This window comes from Dipodomys spectabilis, unplaced genomic scaffold, assembly GCF_019054845.1.
Source record: "Dipodomys spectabilis isolate Male_0828 unplaced genomic scaffold, ASM1905484v1 ptg000207l, whole genome shotgun sequence".
Lineage (NCBI taxonomy): Eukaryota > Metazoa > Chordata > Mammalia > Rodentia > Heteromyidae > Dipodomys > Dipodomys spectabilis.
In genome coordinates, this window is record NW_024870884.1 from 11,491,283 (window position 1) to 11,506,433 (window position 15,151).

At 53.2% G+C, this 15,151-nt stretch overlaps 1 protein-coding gene across 2 annotated transcripts in view; it reads left to right on the plus strand.

Annotated features, from left to right (window-relative positions):
- Positions 1-14,047, plus strand: part of Pald1 (phosphatase domain containing paladin 1) — a 66,673-nt gene extending 52,626 nt beyond the window's left edge. For both annotated transcript variants that reach the window (XM_042696491.1, XM_042696490.1), the window contains exons 19-20: positions 9,600-9,755; positions 12,439-14,047. In XM_042696491.1, the coding sequence (XP_042552425.1) occupies positions 9,600-9,755; positions 12,439-12,588 (306 nt within the window). In that variant the 3' untranslated portion in view covers positions 12,589-14,047. The remainder of the gene's footprint in view (positions 1-9,599; positions 9,756-12,438) is intronic.
- Positions 14,048-15,151: the final 1,104 nt, after the last annotated feature.

Genomic DNA, 15,151 nt, shown 5'->3' on the forward strand with positions numbered 1-15,151 from the left:
TTGATCCCTGCGGTGGGCCTGAGACCATGTGAGGTCCTGGCCGGTTAGGACGAACCCCTGAGACTCCTGTGGGACCAGGTGACAACCCTCTAGTTGTTCCTGGGCAGGAGTCATCTGAGGAGCTAATCCATGGATGGCAGGGGCACAGTTCAGTATTTAACTCTGATGCTGTCCAGCAACAGGCTCTGGCCCTACATGCACTTATCTTGGTCTAGTCTATTAAAAACCATTTTTGAATAACTGAAAGTTATTAAGGAAGATCTTTTTTTCCGTAACAGTTCAGAGTTTATATAGAGAATCTGGAGGTTCAGCTCCCTGGCACTCCCTGCTGTCATAGTTGGCTCTCTTCTGCCATTCACAGGACCCTTGGTCAGGTCTTTTTTCATGTGTGTCAGGGCCTAGGCATTGTCCCTGAGCTGTTTTTGCTCAAGGCTGCCTTCTACCATTTGAGCTCCACTTCCTGCTTTTCATTGGAGGTAAGAGCTTGATACTTTCCTGCCCTGACTGGCTTTGAACCTTGATTCTTAGATCTCAGCTTCCTAAGCAGCTAGGATTATAGGTCTGAGCTACTGGTGCGTGGCCCAGGGTGGGTTTTGGTGTGGAGCACCTCTGCATGCCGCTCCTGACTTTCTCTGGGTCTGTGAATTCTGTTGGCTTCCTGAATAGGAGTACTGGAATGGGGTTGGGGGACAGCATCCATAGGGCCAAGAGAAGCAATGTGTGCCAACTTTGTATTCTTTTCTGTTGGTCAGGGTCACAGGAATAGCTGAACCTACAGTCCCTGTAAGCTAACCAAGAGCCCAGTCAGCCCCGTTTAGTCTGCAGCCAGGTACACATTGATCTGGACTAGCCATTGCTCATGGGTCAGGCTGTGGCTGGGGCAAGGGTAAGTTCCTTGGTTGGAGGCAAGCGGAACATCTGGGGTCAAGCTGTGTCCAAAATCAGAGGTCATCTGGGAGAGGAGCTTAAAGACTTACAGGCTGCCATGTTTGGAGCTAGGGCAGGAGCTTCTCAGAAGGAAGGATGGGTTAGAGTATATTCTGAGGCTCCTTTTGAGTTCCACTCTCTGTAGTTTCCTCTGCTGTCACCAAGTAGCAGCACTGAGCCGGAGGCTCTGAGAGCAGTGGAGAGTGAGAACTGAGCCTTCCAGTTGTCCCTGAAGGTGGAGGTGAGTAGTTAAGAGGGGAGGAGGAACCCTACCTCTCGTTTGGCATCAGCCCACTCTGGCTAGGCTCTGAATCCTTCCTCTAGACTCTAACTCCAAAGCAGGTGGGCCCTCCCTGCCTCTGAGTTTTGCAGCCTGGATACCCATGGTGAGTACTGGGAAGCCTGTATGGCAGAGAGAGGGAGAAGCCCACGGAGCAGGCCTCTAACAGATCCCCTAGAGTGAGAGTTCCTGCAGGCCCAAGTGGGGGGATCACATAGGCAAAGGTCAGGAGGCGGAAAGGAGAAAAGTATGTTTAGAGGCAGTGGAGTTGGTTTGCTCGGCTACACAGTTTTATCAGAAGTCATCAGAGATGAGGCTGGATGGGATAGCAGTAAGGCGGTGTGGTTGAGTCTGTTTAGAGGTGGTTGCTTGGGGCTACTTCCTGAGGTGGACTGTTTACTAGGGAGGGAAGAAGCTGACCCAGTGAGGACTCTCACCCTTTCTTACCAGTCCACCTGCCCCATTCCCAAGGCTGGCATGGTACTGACCTCTGCAGTGGGAAGGTGGGAATCTGTGCCTCATCTCAAGGCCTTTTAAGGACCAGAGGCCTCATGTAGTCATTGCCCAGTATAGCCACCAGGTGGCCCCAGCAAGCTTAGCTAGGTTAAGTCCCTCCTCTCCCCTTCTCTCCCATACACTTCCTTCCCTTCCCTTCCCCTCCCCTCCCCTCCCTTCTCTTCCCCTCCCCTCGCCTCCCCTCCCCTCTCCTCCTTTCCCCTCCCCTTTCCTCCTTTCCCTTTCCTTCCTCTCCCCTCATCTCCCCCCGCCTTCCCCTCTTCTTCCCCCCATCTTGCCAGCCACCCCTTGCATGAGGATCGCTCAGGTTCCTGTTGAGTTTTTGGCTGGAGTAGGCACGGTGAGGTGGTGCAGTGTGCTGCTCTTGGTGAGACCTGACAACTGTTTTGGTGACTGGCATTTATAGTGCACATTGCCTGAATTCCATATTTCATTTGGAATTTTCAGAGCGGTCATCTGTTGATGCCTCACGCCTTCTGCATTACTCATACCTAATTCCAGACTGAGAGGCCTCCTGAAGTGCTGGGGGGCCCAAAAGACAGTTGCTTTCTTCCTTTGGTTTCCTTTGATTTCTGAGAATGACTTGGTTTGGGAGGTGCTTGTCCAAAAACCAAGGGAAAGCTGTTGGATTCATTGAGGCTGCATGTTTCTCTAGACCTAGTTGGGGTTGGAGTCTCTAAAGAGGGCCATGTGCCTGGGGTGTGTGGTAGGGAGGAGGATGTGGGCATCTGGGAGTCACTGGAGACCAGCACTGGGGCCAGGGGGTCAGGCTTCCACATCCTGACATTCTTGAGCCCAGAACCAGTGTGTGAAGTGTCTATACTAGACCAATGCATACTTTCACAGCCTCAGCCTGGCTCAAGCCTCACTCCTGCATGATGTCAGGCCAGCTTTAGCTTCAACTGTAGTTTCATGTCTGAGGGAGGGAGGAGGGCCTGGGCTTGTCCAAGAACACACAGCTGAAGGGTGGCAGGAGGAAGGCCAGACCCTGACCTCCCAGACCATGTCCTCCAGGCCTCACTGCCTCCTGAGGAGACAGTTCTCCTTTCCAGCTCACTGAAAGCATGGTTATGGAGAACATAAGAACTGGAGGCCATGGTCCTGGCCCAGAGGTATTTCCAGACAAAGCAGGAGCAAGGCCACAGGGTAGGAGCATGTTCTAGAGGTCATCTTGGAGACAGCCTGGAGGTAGGAGCACTAAGCCTTCCCATGCCTTCCCCCGGGGATGGATGGAGCCTGCTATGAAAGCCTTGGCTGCTGACCTCTGCCTGTTTGAGTTGCCTGCACTCCATGCAGTGCCTCTTCTACCATCCAGGCCTGGCTCAAGGCCTGATCACCTCTGTGTATGTGTGGGACCAGACAGAAGAACTGCCTGAAATAGCAAAGAGAATGAAAACCCTTTTGAACTGAGCCATTTCATGAAGTAGGGATGGACACCAGAAGGCCAGGCACAGGCTGAGGAGAGTCCAAGAGGACTGCCAGCCCACAGCATGACACCATCTGGTGGATTAGTTGTTTCCTCTTGGGCTTGGAAAGGGAAAATATTTGTGACGGAATCCAAGGTAAGAGTTCTTGGAGGAAGCCCCGCGAGGATCATTAATGCCAACACCACATTTCCTTGGCTTTGGCTGGTGATGTTCCTTTTCAGTGTTCTCTACAATGGCCTGTGGGTCTCCTGTCTTCCTTCCAGAAAGAGTCTGAGGCAAAGCTGAAGTGAAGGTAGCCCTGTGAGGCAGTAAACTGGGGTTGGTTGACACAGTGGATGTTTTAGCTTGAGTAGTGCTGTTTTCTTAATTTTTCTCCTTCTCCCCTCTTTTTTTCGGTTTGGTGGTAGTAGGGATTGAACCCAGGGCTTCTAAGCCATCCCCCACAGCCCTTTTTATTTTAATTTTTGTTTTTCAGACAGTCTCCCTTACTTTGCTAGGGCTGGCCTAGAACTGAGATCCTCTGGTTTTCTCCTAAGTAGCTGGGATTACAGGTGTGCATAATCACTCCCGGCTCCTTTGGAGTTTTCTAAGAACTTAAATGATCTCTTCTGGCCTGCGGAGGCCCAGGACAGGTCTTATTAGATGCATTTTACTAGGGAAGAAATGGTTTTGTTCCTGGCTGGAAGTGGAACCAAACCCTGTCTTCAAACATTTCAGCTTATGCTTCTCTCTCTCCATAGTGGCAGCCAGGACCCAAGGGGCAATTTGTGGTCACAGAAAGAGAAGGTCTGTTGAGGAAACCATGGGTTGCCTACTGTGTGCCTGCTGGGGCTGGTGTGGAGTTGGCCCTGCAAACAGGAGCTGCTGGGAGGCCAGTAAGGCCAGGTTCAGAGGCCATTTAAGAAAAAGAGAAAGCAACACAGCTCTGGCCCTGAGCCCTGGGTGGTTCCTTCTTGGCCTTTCTTAGGACTGGGGTGTGGCAGTTCCTGAGAGGCCTCATTCCTGTGGGTAATGTCTCCAGGGCTGGCCCCAAGCATGTACAGCAGCCCTGGAATGCTGTGAGCTGTCACCTAAGACGAACAGGAAGGAAGCACTGATTCCCTACGCTATGAATGCCAGCCCAGAACTGAGCTGGGGTGTTGGTACGGCCGCCAGATTGGAGTGTATGTGCATGTGTGTATGTGCACTTCCACGAGTGTGAATATCATGGGCACACATATATCTGTGAGTGTGGGAGTGCATGTTCTTATGTACGTGTGGGCGTGTGCATGCTCTCCCCTGTGTGAATGTCATGAGGGTGCATGTGTGTGCTCTTGCACGTAGTTGGTCTCTTAAGTGGATGCCATGGGCTTGGAATTTTTGGTGGTTCCAGGACGCCTTCAGCCCCCACACCAGCGTTCCCTGGCTCCCGGAACTCTCCCTATCTGGTGAAATTGGCCTCTCACTATCTGGAGTGTGGCCTGTTTCAACTGCAAAGCCCCAACTCTGCCAGCTTGGCTCCTGGGGCCCTGCTGGGCACAAACAGGGCTCTAGTCTCTAGAAAGAAGATGACTGGCCAGATGGGAAGTAGAGTACATTGTCACTTAAATAAACAGGAAGCCGGTCCTGTGCACTGTCCCTCTGACTCTTTGCCCACTGGGCTGGTCTTGCAGGACAGGGAGCTCTCTCTAGGGATAGGCAACCTGGACTGCCACTGCCAGAGGCCTCCGCTTTCCTGTCTGCAACCTGGATTGTTACCCTGGGCTGCCTGCCTTGAAGGGTACAGGGAAGGGGGAGTGACATGGGGCGTGGCAGGCTTGGGGTGATGTGTAGGGTCTGGGTTGGGCTCTACCTTGTTAGTGTGGAATCCCAGCATCCAGCCTAGGGGTGCTGATGAACAAGGTTGGTTGGGTGTGAGGCAGGAGAGGCCTGGGTGTGGGGTTAGTCCCTTTGTGCAGAATGAGATATGATGCCTCTGGAAACCCAGGGACCTCTGTGGGCTGAGGGCCATTGTGTGTTTGAGGAACAGAGCCAGAAAGTGAGGTGGGGAGAAGGGGAGCCGGTCAGAAGCTGGAGGACTGGAAGACTGTGTCTGCTCAGACTTCAGCCTCTGATCTGTGTTACAGGAGCCAGTGTGGGCTCAAAGCACAGGCTTAAAGTGCAGGCAGACTGACAGGAGTGGCAGAGGTGGTGCCAGGGAGGTCCTCTGGCTGTTGCTGAGTTGAGGGTTGGTGGGGGGGGGGGGGTGGGTAGGCAACTTCTGGAAGTGGTTTTCCTTTTTTGTTGTTGTTGTTTTTGGTTGGTTGTGGGGCTTGAACGCTGGGCCTGGGTGCTGTCCCTCAGCTCTTCAACTCAAGCCTAGTGCTCTACCACTTGAGCCACAGTGCCACTTCCAATTTTCTGGTGGTTAATTGGAGATAAGAGTCTCACGGACTTTCCTGCCCAGGCTAGCTTTGAACCAGGATCTTCAGATCTTAGCCTCCTGTGTAGCTAGGAGCCTGTAAAGGCAGGAGTTGCCCGTGCCCAGCCCTGTTTTGAAGCGGAGCCCATGGGCTTCTCTGATAGAGTGGATGTGGAGTTGAAAGGGCGGAGAAGCTTGGAGTAGCCAGAGGGATGGAGTGGCCGATGTCATGGCACACTCGTCACAGGTGTGGGGAGGGCTGTGGGCACATTGGGTGAGGTCCAGGTGCCTGACCAGGAGAGTATGCTGGGCAGCACTTGGTGCAGGATCAGCTTCGGGGTCCACGTGGGGTTCCCAGCCATCTAGAGATGGTGACTCGAAGCATTGGGAGATGAGCTGGGCAGTGAGTCGTTGGTCACAGAGCACCTGCTGCAGACCAAGTCCTGATGTAGACCATCAGGGCCTGGCGATAATCTGGGCCTGGCATTTGGGAAGACAGACCAAAGCAGTTAAACACGCTTTAAGATGGGATGTTTCACCAACATTTTAGTTTAAGAGCAGACAAGGCCCAGGAGTGAGAGGTTGGGCTGGAGGACCTGGAGCAGACAGGTGGGTGTGCTTGTCCTGGTTTTGGGGGGTTGGGGTAAGCTGAATGGCCGAGCTAGGCAGAGAAGTACAATCAAGGCAGAAGGAACCAAGTGAGTGAAGGCAGCGAGACAGGCATGAGGCAGGGTGGGTGGGGGGTGGTGAAAGGGTACCAGAGCAGAGGAAGAGCTTGGCTCTTGGAATTCACTTCCTAGTGGAGCCCCATGTCTTTGGGCAGTGGCAACCTTGGCAGGCTTCAGCAGCCACACAGATGTCCCACTTCACTCACAGGACTGTTTGGAGAGAATAGGGTGTGCCCATCAGATCAGATGTGACACACTCAGCGTGGCCATGGTGTGCAGTAGGCCCTGGACATGCACTGGCTCCTATGGTACAGGCAGCCTGAGGAGGCTCCCGGCCCCACCTCTGTGGCCTTCTTCATGGTGGCCCAGGAAACCAACAGAACTTCCAGAGTCATACTGGTAATGCCAGGCCTGCACCTGTGCCAGGCAGACAGGGGTATAAGAGACCCAGCCTTCTCTCCTGCCTCCCCCCCCCCCTTTCTATTTTGAGGCCCAGTCCCAATGGATGAGGAAGCCTGGTCCAGCTCCACCACAGCTAATGACAGCCTGGCCTGCCAGGCCATTTAAAAACAGTGGCACTATTTTTATGTACAAGAGGTGACTGGGCTGGCTGCCTCCTCCCGAGGTAGAGCTGGCTTTGGATGGTTTTAAGAAACCTGGGGCCTTCAGAGGCAGATGGGTCATTGTCTCAAATCACAGTCCTGCGATCGAGGGCAGGATATGTGCCTGGAACCTCTGGTGAGGTCGAATGTCATCTTTACCCAGTGGTCTGAATTTAGAGATAATTCTACCCTTGCCTACCAGTGACACTCAGAAAGGATCGCTCTACCCCTTCCCCTACATCCTCAGGCCTAATCCTTGCTGCTGCCTCTCAGGACAAGCAGGCCTCTATCCCTATGGGGTGGACGGTGCCGGTGTGGCCGTGGCCAGGTGACAGCCGAGGTCTTAATACCCACAGGATATTTCTTCTGAGCTCTTCAAGTAAGAGATGGTTAAAATGACTATCCCTGCTGGGTGCCAGTGGGTCAAGCCTTTAATCCTAGCTACTTGGGAAACAGATCTGAGTATTACAATTTGAAGCCACCCCAGGCAGGAAAGTCTTGTGAGATTCTTCTCTCCAGTTAACCACAAAAAAGCTGGAAAGGGAGCTTTGGTTCAAGTGGTAGAGCAGCAGCCTTGAGCATGAAAACTCAGGGATAGTGCTAGGCTCTGAGTTTAAGCCTCAAGACTGGCGAGCGTGTGCGTACGTGCACACACACACGCACATGCACACACACACACACGCACACACATGCACAGACTTCCTCAAGCTCAGATCCAACTCTGGCCCTTGTCCCCATGGCCGTCTTGACTCGGCTCCCACACCCCTATCTGGACCCTGCCCTCCCCCTTCACCTCCCGCTGCCCTCCCCCATGTCTGCCCTGGGTGGGGGTTCCCTGGGGACATATCACACTCTTGATACCTTCTCCCCACTGGGAACACTTGCTATCACCTCTCCCTCCCTCCCTGCTGCTGCCCTTTTTCCAAAACACACCTACTTGGTAGTCCTGTGAGCCTCTCAGAGGGCAGGGCCTGGGTGTGACTCCATGTCCAGCCCTGGGGTCAGTATGGCTTCTCATGGGTTCCAGATGTCATCTTACCCTTCACTGAGGGGTGTGGGGGTGGTCAGAGCATTGGCCCTGGTCCCCAGATCTCTTCTGGACAGCCCACTGCCCATCTCCCGCCCCTTTCCAGGGCCCCTGGCTTTGCCAGTTACCATTTTTTTTCCTATGACCAGAGCGTCTCTCTAGATGCCGAAGTGGGTTCTGGGAACTCCAGACCATGCACAGGCCCCACTTCAGCTCCAATACTTAGGGCTCTGGGCCATGTCACGTCTGGGGTGGAGCCCATCCCAGAGTCCCCCACAGCAGCTGAGGGGGAGAAGCATGTAGGCCAACACTGTGTGTCTTCATGGCCAGCTATGGCCCAGCTGCTTCCCAGCTGTGGGGAGGCTGAAGCTCACTGTGCGCTCCCACTGATGTTCCTGGCACCCAAGGGATTTCTGGTTCCATGTCCTTTCCTGGAGCAGAGAGAGCTGCAGTGGGTGTGTGGGAGAGTGCAGATGGAGAGGTACAAGGTGAGGCAGCCCTCACATCCAGGTCCTCTCCATGGGGTGCGGTGAGGGCTTTGTGAACAACACATGGTGGTTTAGAGGAGAGAAGTCAGGCTCAGTGGCAGCATACACAGAGGCCAGCCTGGCTAAGAATGCCCTGGACCTTGTCCCCAGCCTGTCTTCCTGACCCTTGAGAGGATCACCTTTTAAGGCCCTTTCTTCCTGACCTGAACCTCCATTGTTCCCCTCATAGGCTCCTCCCACACTCAAATCTGGGGCTCCCCTCTGCTGAAGCCACAGTGCCCACCTTGGCCACTAGCCTCTAGAAACCATTCCGCCCAGGCCTCACCCCTGGCTCTCACTGAGGTGAGAGAGGTCTGAGGTGGGGCCAGCCACCTACACTTTTAGGCTCCTGGCAGTTAGTCACGGATAGCAAGGTGCCTTGAGCCCCAAGCTGCAGGACTTACTTCCTAGCAACACTGGCGGCTTCTGTAAACTGGCTCCATGTCCCTTCTTGTCCCTCAGAGGCCTCCTTCCAGCCAGGCCAGCTGTTCCTGGCCTCTTCCACTGGGCCTCATCCTCATCTCTGTGTCGCCCCGGTCTGGTGCTCCATCTTTCTTTGCAAGTGGTTCTTGTGACCCATCTGAAATCCTCCACTCTGGGAAGCTTACCTACGGTCACTTCTCCCCATCACAGGCACTCCCAGAGAAAAATTGATATCCTGTGCACCTGGACTCCCCGTCCCATCCTACTGTGAGGTCTCTTGTCTTTTGGCCATCGTGACTCTTTTCGCTCTGTTATCTGGCCCCAGTCTTAGGACTGCAAGCCCATCCCTGACACCCCTGATCATTAGCAGTTAGAGCAACATGGAAGTTAGGTAGGGACTTGGGGGAGAAGGGTAGGATGGAGAGGAGTAGATGTGCCCTCAGCAGGAGTTGGCACTAAGGATGCCTCCTGGTGGTTGGAGCTAGGCATCCATTGGGTCCTGCTGCCTAGAGTGCCTTGCCATGCCTTGGGCACTGTAGGGCTTTCCTGTTGGCAGCCTGCCTCATCTGGTCACCCCTCAGAACAGGGTTGTAGTCACAGTTCTACAGTAAGGAAGGAGAGGCTCAGGGAGGCCAGGCAGCCTGCGTCATCTCAGTAGGAAGTGTGGCTGTGACCCTCAGCAGCTGGTGTGGCCCAGTGGGCTTCCCTGTGACCCTTCACCTGTCATCTCAATCACCCTGCTGGGTACTCAGGCCAGGGGATGTGTGTTTGTGTTGGCGACAGTGAGTCCCCCACGCTGACCCTGCCCTGCCCTCTCCTCAGGCGAAGGCTGCCAAAGAGGCACAGGAGACGCAGAGGCTGCAGCTGAGGAGCCTGCAGTATTTGGAGCGCTATGTCTACCTGATCCTCTTCAACGCCTACCTCCGTCTGGAGAAGGCCCACACCTGGCAGAGGCCCTTCAGCACCTGGATGCGGGAGGTGAGAGCGGGAAGGGAGGCTGAGCCCGAGGCAGGATGGGGAAGGCTCTACAGGGGCAGGGAGCTCACAGATGCTGGGGTCCTCCTACCTGGACCCAGGTATTGGGCTGCTCTGTGGAGGGAGAAGAGGCCTTTCCTGCTCTGCAGGGTTGTGTTTCATGTAGTCATGGGTCTGCATTTAGGTGGAAGCCACAGAAGTGACAGCTGAGTGAGCAAATGAGTGCAGAAGGAAGTCAGATGTGGAGTCAGTCAGCTGGGATCCTGTTCTGCGCATTCCCACAGCCAGCCTTGCCTAGGTGCCTGCTCTGGGCCTCCTGGCAATTCCTGTGCATTGTGGTGCCCAACCCCCGCCAGCATCCTGTGGGTGAAGGGCAAGGCTGTGGTGTCCCTGCTCCTGCCTCCTTGTAGCTGTGACCTTGGTCAAGGTGATCATCCTGGAATAGCATCACAGTGTTGGTGGTGGGGATTCAGTGAGATCCATTCAGTGCCATCTGCTAGTCCTGGTGATAGCCACACATGCCTGAAATGCATGGCTGCTACCCTCCCGTTCAGAGGTGACAGAGAGATTCAGGAACTTGCTTAAGGTCATCATCAGAGCTGGTTGGTTGGCTCCAAAACCCACTTTGTTCCGGCCTAAGCCATCATCCTTACCCTTGGATCTCCGTTCTTCTTGCTTGGACACCTGCAGCTCAGGAGAATGTCCTCCATCCTCCTCAGGGAAACCTGTAATTACCCGTGGCCAGGAAGCTGGCCCTTCTGACTTCCCTGGCAGGTCCTGGTGGTTCTAATCTGGACGCAGACCTGGAATTAGCTCCTGTGAGGGTAGAGACCCAGCCAGAGTGGGTGGAGGATGGGGATGGAGTAGACCAGGGTATAAGAGGGTTCTGAGCTGTCTGGGGCCCAGGCAGAGAATAGGTTTGGACTGATGAGGATGAACTTTAGCAGCTATTTGGGCAAGCATTTGAGATGGGCCCTTGTTCATGTGAGTGGCCCCTGAGTCAGGAGACTTGATGGGGGTCACATTAAGGAAACGTTGGGGCCAGCCTGCATGAGCAGGCCTGGGTTCAGCATCCTTTTTCCTCTTTTGTGCCAATACTGGGACTTGAACTCAGGGCATTATGCTCTTGCTTGGCTCTTTCGCTTAAGCCTGGTGCTTTACCACTGGAGCTACATCTTCACTTCCAGCTTTTTGGTGGTTAATTGGAGATGAGATTCTCAGGGACTCAAAACTAGTCCATGCTGGTTTTTTTTTTTTTGGGTCCGGTCGTGGGGCCTGAACTCTGGGCCTGGGCGCTGTCCCTCAGCTCTTCAGCTCAAGGTTAGCGCTCTACCACTTGAGCCACGGCGCCACTTCCGGCTTTTTTCTTTTTGCTTATGTGGTGCTAAGGAATCAAACCCAGGGCCTCAGGCATGCAAGGCAAGCGTTCTACCACTGAGCCACCTTCCCAGCCCAGTTTTTGTTGTTGTTGTTGTTGTTGGTTGTGGGGCTTGAACACTGTGCCGGGGTGCTGTCCCTCAGCATTTCAGCTCAAGGCTAGTGCTCTACCACTTGAGCCACAGTGCTGCTTCCAGTTTTCTGGTGGTTTATTGGAGATAAAAGTCTCACAGTCTTTCCTGCCTGGGCTGGCTTTGAACCATGATCCTCCGATCTCAACCTCCTGAGTAGCTAGGATTACAGGCATGAGTTCCAGTGCCCGGCCAGTCCAGGCTAGTTTTGAACCATGATCTTCAGATCTCATCCGCCTAAGTAGCTAGGATTATAGGCATAAATCATGGTTATTGGACTCTCAGAATCCTTTTGAGTCCCTGGGTGGGCTCTGGTGAAAGTGGAAGTTGGAAAAAAATAACCGCTTTGAAGGGCTTGGAGGTATTTGGCTCCGTTGGTAGAGCACTAGCCTGTTAGCGAAAGCATTAGGTACCAAGTTCAACTTCCTGTCTTGAACCAAAGAAAAGAAAAGAGAAGAGAGTGGCAGTTGAGACCAGGTACTGGGAGGAAGTATCATTCCCCTCTTCAGTTGAACCCGCTGTTGTGTGTCAGGGAGACATTAGGAAGAAGAGCTTCTGGTCCGGGCAGGAGCATGGTTCCAGCTGTGGGGCCTCAGCCTCTTCTGGGATGATGCATGGAAGGCGGGGTACAGATTTCTGGGACTGGAAGTAGCTCAAAGTCATCCCTTTATTCTAAGTGGAAAACATTCTTCTAGTATTCCAGGTTGGTGGGGAGAGAAGGGATCAGACTGTTAGAAGTTTGCGTTTGAGGCCAGGGCCTGGGTGGCTGAACCTCAGGGCTGTGGAGTGAGTGTCCTGGGAGGAGCTGCCCTCCCTGGGGCTGAGAACCGAGTGGCACTCACATGTGAGGGGCCTTTCCTTACTCTCCATTCAACATGGTGCAAGCTGGCCTGTCCTCCTGAGGACCCTAGGCATGCTATAGAGTATGGTCTGTTTGCAGACCCCTCTCCATGTAGTCTTATGAGTAGATTTTTCCGTTGACTAAGGAAATGGGCCAGAGAAGGAGACAGATGGACATAGAGACTTAGGACAGTACTAATCTAGTGGGAAGCAGCCCCGGGCCCCAGACTTTTCCCCAGGGGCCTCGGATCCCTCTGAAGAAATGATGGAGGGAGTCAGGGGTAACCTGATGGTATCTTTCGTCTCCTGAAGCCCTCCCACTCTCTGTCCATCCCCAGGTGGCGTCAAAGGCCGGAGTCTATGAGATCCTCAACCAGCTGGGCTTCCCCGAGCTGGAGAGCCAGGACCAGCCCCTCTCCAGACTGCGCTACCGCTGGCAGGAGCAGAGCCGAGACTCTGAGCTCTCTGCTGCTGAGGATTACTTGTAGGGGCTCCTTATGCTACCCCCAATCCTTCAGGGGGCAGTCTGGAGCTTGAGGTTCTCATCCGTGGAAAAGGTTCTCAGCATCCTGGAGATTCTTTTCTTGGACACGCAGAGAAGACACACAGCCATTCCTTGTAACCCCAGAGCCACAGGATGGTCTTCCAGAGAGGCCTGTGTGTGTGTACCTTGCAGACTAGCGGGCATTGGGCTCACTCCCCAAATTGCCCCAGAGCCAATGGTCACTTCTGGCCTCTTCTTTCCTCTTAGCAGTCAGACTACCTTGCCACGTTCCTTCCCGTTCTTCCTCTGGCTGTTCTGCCCTTGCCTGTCTCCTTTTTATCATCCAAGCACTGCCCCGGGGGCTCCAGCTACCTGAGGGGGGTGAAGGGATGGCTCTGCGTGAATTTATTCCTTTTAAAGGCAGCTTCGTCCAGTTTCCTTCTGTCTCTTGCCTGTCTCCAGCTTAGGAGACTGTGAGGACCACCTGCATAGCTGGGCTGGCTAAGACTTAGCCTCTCCTCCTTTCCCCCTCTTTCTTCTCCTCTCTCCTGCTGTGGCAGGGGATGGAAACATCAGATTGTCCCTCTCAGTGGGAGCCAAGAGCTTCCAGAAGCAGAAGCAGCACCATGGAGGAGGTCTGCTGGATCTGTTCCAAGTCTGAACAGCAGGTGTCAGGAGCCAAAAACCCGGAGCCATGGCCCCTCTGCACCTTACTGTCCCTACAGCCAGGGGGAGCCCGAGGATGCCAGGGTCAAGAGTGGTTGCTGGGAGACCCTGGAGATCAGTGGGCTGTTAGTATTCTAAGCTGTTCCTCAGCTGCCTCCCTGGTGGGAAGCAGCTGGGACAAACCCTGATGAGCTGGGTCCGGGGTCAGCTCTGCACGGTGGAGTGGCTGTGGGCATGAGCTACAGAGAGTGCGATGCCTTGCAGCTGAGGAGCCTGTCCATCCATCCATCTCCTTGGGGCAGTGAGTTCATTTGGGCTCATGCTCTTCTGCTGCAAGAGAAATATGTCGTTATTTAAAAAGGGGAGAAGAGGTTGGAGTTGTTCACATCTACCCAGTATTGGAAAATATTGATCCTCTTAGCTGAAGTCTTTTGCAAAAACTACTGTATGTCCGCTCATAACCTTTTCAGGGTTTAGTTTTTGTCTCTCTATATATATTTTTTTGCATGTATGCAGAAGTGTTTGTTTCTTTGCAGACAAGAGCTAGTTAAGGAGTTGGAGACAGGGCTGAACTGGGATAGATTCTTTGCTTCTCATGGTCGGCTCTATTATATGTGTTGGGACCATTGGCCGATCATGTCACCTCTCTGCCTCAGTTTCCCCATCTGCAAAATGGGAGATAATACTTGCCTACCTACCTCACAGGGGTGTTGTGAGGAATCATTTGTGATTTTTTTTTTGTACAGAGCTTTTTTTTTTTTTTTTTTTTAAAAGCATTAAATACAGCTTAACTGTGAGTTGTGTCTGGCTGTTTATGTGTCTGGTGGGAGGCAGATGCTTGAGAATTGACCCAAGTTAGGGTCCTCCACTCCTTCAGAGTATGGGTAAGTACATAGCCAGTGGAATGCACCTACCCTTGGCATTCCTTTTGTATATGTGCTGGTCTTAGTGCTTGAACTCATGGCCTGGACTCTGTCCTTTAGATTTTTTACTCAGGTTAGTGCTGTATCATTACTTGGCTTTTTTGGTGATTAATTGGACAGAAAAGTCTCATAGACCTTCCTGCCCAGCATGGCTTTGAACCATGATACTCAGATCTCAGCCTCCTGAGTAGCTAGAATTACCGGTGTGAGCTACGGGCACCTGGCTGACATTTCTAATTCTCAGAGAAGATGGTCCTCACCCTCCTCTTTTCCTTCAAGACCCAGTCTGTCCAGCCCCTTCAGGACACTGGAAGATTGGACCCGGCTCAGGTTGTAAGAATTGTGTGTGAAGGGGTGGTGGGCCTTTCTCTGGCACTTGTGGGAAAAAAAATCACGACACTGGTTTCCAACTTCATAGACTACAATTCTACCCAGTGTGCTCTACCATCTCTACCAAGAAGCTGCCAGTCCTGTGGATGAGAGCCAGAGAATTGTTCCCCTGTGGGATAAATGCGTGCACACGTGCGTGCACATGCGTGCGCGTACACACACACACACAAGCGCACACACAACTGAAGAGGCTGTACTGAGTCGACTCCAGAGCCTGTGAATGGCATTTCAAACCCCTGGAAAAGGCAATGCCCAGTCTGAAGTTTTATTCCCACCCCTGCCCTCCACATGCACCTCCCATTTGTCCCCTTTCAAAAATGGCCTACTTGTGGCAGACCTCTGTGGTTCATACTTGTCATCCTAGCTTTGTGGGAGGCTGAGATCGGGAAGGTTGTAACTCCAAGCCAGGGCTAGGCAGACAAGTACAGAAGACTATCTCAATGGAAGAAGCTAGGAGTGGTGGTTCATGTCTGTCATACCACAGACAATGGGAAAAACAAAATAGTCAAATCATGCTCTATGCGTATACATAGGGCAGGAGAGGAGACCCTATCAAAAATAACCCAGTGCAAAAAAGGGCTAGAGATT